General features: G+C 41.2%; 1 protein-coding gene across 1 annotated transcript in view; it reads right to left on the reverse strand.

The window, feature by feature from the left end:
* Positions 1–5,683, reverse strand: part of LOC138753516 (uncharacterized) — a 29,048-nt gene extending 23,365 nt beyond the window's left edge. The window contains exon 1 of the mRNA XM_069916632.1: positions 5,469–5,683. Coding sequence (XP_069772733.1) covers positions 5,469–5,620 — 152 coding nt within the window. The 5' untranslated portion in view covers positions 5,621–5,683. The remainder of the gene's footprint in view (positions 1–5,468) is intronic.
* Positions 5,684–6,000: the final 317 nt, after the last annotated feature.

Consider the following 6,000-nt stretch of genomic DNA (forward strand, 5'->3'; position numbering starts at 1 on the left):
GGGTGAAGGAGGGAGGAAGGGGGGGTGAAGGAGGGAGGAAAGGGAGGGGAAAAGGGGAGAAAATGACTGTGTATATTCAAGAGGGAAATGCTTGTGTGTATTTTGGTTAATATGGTTCATAGTTTGAAAAATTTTAAAAATTTTTTAAAAAGATAATTAAAAGCAATTTTTTTTTTAAAGTAACCATTTGTCTTGGTGATTATCTATTGTTATTGGGTTTTGGGGTCCTCTGGCCTCATAACATGGAACCCAGAAAAGAAAGAACTGGTGGACAAGATCGACCATATAGAAAATTTTGTCCTGTTTCAGTCCCAGCTGTTGCTGCTAACTGTAACAAATACAAGAATCATTGGACAGAGATGGAATGAAGGGAAAAGACATGGTGAGTTTCTTTGAAACATGGATTCCACAAATGTTGGAACAAAGTAAGTTAAATGCAAAGCTGCAAATTGAAAGGGCTCACCAGACCCTCGTACCCAGAAGAAACAGTGAACAGCAACCAGTCCTGATAAGACTTTTAAGATACTGGGAGAGATGTGATCTTAGGAGCAGCATATGAACATTCAAAAAATAATAATTGCCCATTAGTGGTGAACAATGCAAAAATAATGATTTTCCAGGACTTCAACCCTGCCTTGGTCAAACAAAGAAAGGAATTTGACGAGGTAAATAGACAACTGCAATTCAAAAAACTTTAAACATTCAATGATTTATCCAGCAACGCTGAGGGTGGATGTCTCAGAAGGTAATCGACAAATTTTCAAGAATAAAGAAGTGGAAGAATTTTTAAGAAAGCTATGAAAAGATTAAAGTCACCAGCTGAAAGGACTGAAAAGATCATTTTAAAACGGGACTAACTTAAAGATGTATCTTTTTATTTATACTAATAGTACTGAGCTGTCTTGTTTTCATGTTAAATAAATAAAAAAGATTGGTTTATATGGAGAGCTCTGAAAAGACTAAGGAAACCAGCAAGTTGGGAACTCCGACTTGGCGGAGGCGGTGGGTGGGGGGAGATGACACCAGGAGAGGAGCGATTTTAACCTTTAAAGGAAGGGTTTCTTCTGAAGAAGAACCCATGGGCTTTTTTTTGTGGGCAGAAAAAAAACTATTAAAAACTAAACAACATTACTGTGAGTTGGGTGAACAGGCGCACAAAATTTTAGATTGGCAGGTTAAAACAGAGGAGTCATCAAGAATGATAAAAACAGAAACAGACACTCTAGTATATAAGCAAAAAGAAATTAACAACACTTTTAGACAATATTACATGAAATTATACAAAGTAGAATTACTAGATAAAAACAAAATGGAAGAATTTTTGCTGAATGTCGAACTTCCAAGGCTGGAAGAGAGAGAAAAGATAGAATTAGATACTCCCTTCACAAGGGAAGAAATTGAAAAGGCCCTGGGCACCCTACAGGCTAATAAATCAATGGGAGAAGATGGATTTCCACCTGAGATTTATAGACAACTTTTGAATTAATAATTCAAAAAATTATTAATGCTCCTTTTAATGGAGAATACATTGAATGTAAAAAGAATCTTAAGAAAAAATTTAGAAAAGCTATAAGGAGGTACGAGGTGGCTAGAGCAAATAAGGTGAAAGTAAATCCAAAAGGTTTCTATAAATATGTTAATAGCAAAAGGAGAGCGAGGGATAAAATTTTTCTCAGAATGAGAACAGACAACTGTGTGTGGAGCCAAATGAGATAGGGGAGATTTTGAACAAGTTCTTTTTTTTCGGTATTTACTAAGGAGAAGGATATTGAATTGTGCAGGATGAATGAAGCAAAGAGGGTAATTATGGAAACTGTAGTGGTAAAGAAAGAGGAAATACTGGAGTTTTTGAAGCATATAAAGGTGGATAAGTCTCCAGGTCCTGATGGGATTTTTCCCAGGACCTTGAGAGAAGTTAGTGAGGAAATAGCGGCAGCTCCAACAGTGATTTTTCAAATGTCATTAGAGATGGCTATAGTGCCGGAGGATTGGCGTATTGCACATGTGGCTCCTTTGTTTAAAAAAGGTTCGTGGAGCAAGCGTAGCAATTATAGGCCTGTAAGTTTTACATCTGTGTAAAATATATATAATACATATACAATTTTATATATATATATATATATATATCTATCTATCTATCTATCTATTTATTTATTTTCTTCTTTTTTTATTTATTTATATACACACATAAATATATATATTCGAGAGCCAGGGTCAGATCAGGAACTCTCAACATGGGTTTGTGCGTGGAAGGGTGGAAGGTCATGTTTGACCAATCTTCTTGAATTTTTTGAAAGGTGACTAGGAACGTTGATGAGGGGAAAGCAGTGAATATTGTCTATATGGTCTTTAGTAAGGCCTTTGATAGGTTCCCGCATGGAAGGTCAGCTAGGGAGGTTCAGGTGCTAGGCATTAACTTTGAGATAGTCAAATGGATTCAACAGTGGGTGGAAGGGAGATACCAAAGAGTCATAGTGGATAACTGTTTGTCAGGCTGGAGGCCAGTAACAAGCAGTGTGCCTCAGAGATCTGTATCGGGTCCCTTGCTGTTTGTCATTTACATTAATGAACTGGATGATGGGATGGTAAATTGGATTAGTAAATCTGCAGATGATACTAAAATAAGTGGAATTGTGGATAATGAAGAAGGTTTTCAAAGATTACAAAAGGATTTGGACTGCTTAGAAGAGTGGGCTGGAAGATGGCAGATGGAGTTTAATGCTGAGAAGTGTGAAGTACTTCATTTTGGAAGGAATAATCAAAACAGGACATATGTAGTAAATGGGAGAGCATTGAAGAAAGCAGTGGAGCAGAAAGATCTAGGAATAATGGTTCATCGTTCCCTGAAGGTAGAATCTCATGTGGATAGGGTGGTGAAGAAGGCTTTTAGTATGCTGGCCTTTATAATTCAAAGCATAGAATACAGGTGTTGGGAAGTGATGTTGAGACTGTTCAAGGCATTGGCGAGGCCAAATTTGGAATACTATGTGCAGTTCTGTCACCGAATTATCGGAAGGATATCAATAAGATAGAGTGCAGAGAAGATTTACAAAAATGTTACCTGGGTTTCAGAATCTAGATTACATAGAAAGATTGAGCACACAAGGTCTTTATTCCTTGGAGCGCAGAAGGTTGAGGCGCTGGGGGATTTGATAGAGGTATTTAAGATTATGAGGGGGATAGATAGAGTTGATGTGGATAGGCTTTTTCCCTTGAGGGTAGCAGAGATTGAAACAAGACACCATGAGTTAAGGGGCAAAAGTAATAATGAGGGGGATCATCTTTACTCAGAGAGTGATGGACGTATGGAATGAGCTTCCAGGAGAAGTAGTGGCAGCAGGGTCCATTTTGTCATTTAAGGTGGATATGAAGGGAATGGAGGGTTATGGGCAAGGTACAGGTAGGTGGGACTAGAGGAGAGTACTTGATTCGGTGCAGACTAGAAGGGCCGAGATAGCCAGTTTCTGTGCTGTAATTATTATATGGTCCTTTGAACAATTAAAACACAAACACTGAGTGGCCAATGGGACCTTCTTCTGTTTTCTTCAACTTAGATCTTTCTTAAGAGAAAGATGGGTACCAACGTTGATCCCACCTGAAATTAGTGAAACCGAATGAGCGGACTTGATGGGGAATACACCAAAATTTATAACAAAAATGCACTATGCACTCCAGAGTGAAAGTGAAAAATTAGGTTTGCAGAAGTCATGGGAAAGATGGGAGTCCGATTTGGGTGTGGTGATTTCAGAAAGAAGCTGGTTAGATTGGTGTAAGGTCAGCATGACATCAATTATAAATGCAAGATACAGACTGGTTCAGTAGAATTTTTTTTAAACACCAATTATATCTTACTCCACAAAAGTTACACAGATCAAAAGCTGAAATTTCAGAGATGTGTTTCAGATGTGGGAGTGAGACAGGAACTTTTCTACATGGCACGTGTATGAAAGTGAGGTCATTTTGGCAAGAAATTGAAGAAAAAAATTAACCAGGATACCAGGAGTGGCCTTCATAGGCAACCCAGAGCTATATCTATTAGGTAATTTCATAGAAATAAGTGACAAATTGACCAAATATCAAATCTCATTTATAAAAATAGCACTGGCAGAAGCAAAAAAATTTATCACGGTCACTTTGAAGTCCGACCCCCTCCCCTACTCATAGCACAATGGACTCTGGAAACTATGGGGGAAAAAATTACATATAACTTAAAGAACAAATATGACACTCTGATGTCTTCATTCTTTTCTGTTTTTAAATTTGGCACTCTGGTTTCAATTTGAACTACCTCACTTTGTGTCTGAATTAACAATTCAATAGGTGTGGCCATTCTCCTTAAGATTATTTTTACTAACCCCTTCAAGTTGAATGCATCTGGTACACAAAGCTTGAATTCATCCTCCATAAATCATTGGAACACACAAACTTTTCATGAATTGTGAGCCAATTGTAGAGGGTCTCTGGGTTAGGCAACATCCATAGGTAAGAATGGTAAGTCAACATTTTGGGGTGAGACCCTGTATTTCTCATGGGTAAAACACAGAATTCTGTGGACACCGTGGTTGAATTAAAAACACAATGCTGGAGAAACTCAGCAAGGTCGAACAGTGTCCTTTATGGAGCAAAGGCAGAGATACATAACTGACGTTTCAGGCTTCAGCTCTTCATCAAAGTATGAGAAAATGCAGAGGAGCATCAGAATAAAAGAGAGAGAAGGGGTGGCAGGGCAGAAGATGATAGTTGGAGAAGTGAGGGAGGGGAGTGGAAAGGCATTGGTATTCTCTACATCGGAGAGACTGGGAGATCGCTTCGCTCAGCACCTCCTCTCCATCTGCAACCAGAGCGACCTCTCAAATCTGGATCACACTCCCATGCTCACATGTCTGTCCATGGCCTTGTTTACCGTCCCATCCTGATCCCTCCCTTCTCCACCCATCATCTCCTAAACTGCCACCCACTACCCCCTCCTTTATTCTGACGCTCACCGGCATTTTCTCATACTTAGATGAAGCCCAAAACGTCAGTTATGTAGCTCTGCTTTTGCTACAGAAAGGACACTGTTGGACCTGCTGAGTCTCTCCCGCAGTGTTTTTTTTACGTATTTCTCATGCATTGTTTTTGGTACCGAAGGGGGGAAAAATCAGCGATGGTGATCTCTGGGGCAAACAATGAGTTACTGAAGGATGCTGCTTAGTCAGCTGAGTTCCTCCAACATCTGTATGCAATCTGCCATTTGTGTTCTCTAACAGCTTCAACCGCTTCTAATAATATCAGATTAGGACTAGTTACTATAGACTGATAAGCGCAAAATTCAAATAGGCTCTAGATCAAAGTGACTTACAAAACGGACACTTTGCAATGCGAACTTTTGTTTCCAATTGCACAGGTAAAGCTTTAAAGTTGACCGAGATGCACATCTACAACAGTTACAATCCTACCCACGCTTGCAATTGCTGACATTCACCTACCATTCAACCTTGCACTGTGCATGCAAGGGTCCACAGGCGATGCATCGAAATGCAGCAAGCACTAAAACAGCTGCCAACCCGAATCTGTCACTCCGCTGTCTCATCACCGTCAGCTCCGCGATCCGCGGGCGCCCAGCAGCACGGGACCACATCCAATCACGCGCGATCTTCTCCGGAGAGAATGCGCACCCGCATTTGGCAGCGGCGGCGGGAGGAGCCTCGGAAAAGGGGGTGGAGCCACGGAAAGGCGGGGGTGGAGCCACGGAAAGGCGGGGGTGGAGCCACGGAAAGGCGGGGGTGGAGCCACGGAAAGGCGGGGGTGGAGCCACGGAAAGGCGGGGGTGGAGCCACGGAAAGGCGGGGGTGGAGCCACGGAAAGGCGGGGGTGGAGCCACGGAAAGGCGGGGGTGGAGCCACGGAAAGGCGGGGGTGGAGCTGTAGAAAGGGTGGGAAGGGGAAATGGTGAGGTGGGGGAGCTGTGAAAAGGTGTGGGATGGAACTATGGAAAGGAGTGTGGGATGGAACTATGGAA

The sequence above is a fragment of the Narcine bancroftii genome, chromosome 1 (assembly GCF_036971445.1).
Source record: "Narcine bancroftii isolate sNarBan1 chromosome 1, sNarBan1.hap1, whole genome shotgun sequence".
Classification (NCBI taxonomy): Eukaryota; Metazoa; Chordata; class Chondrichthyes; order Torpediniformes; family Narcinidae; genus Narcine; species Narcine bancroftii.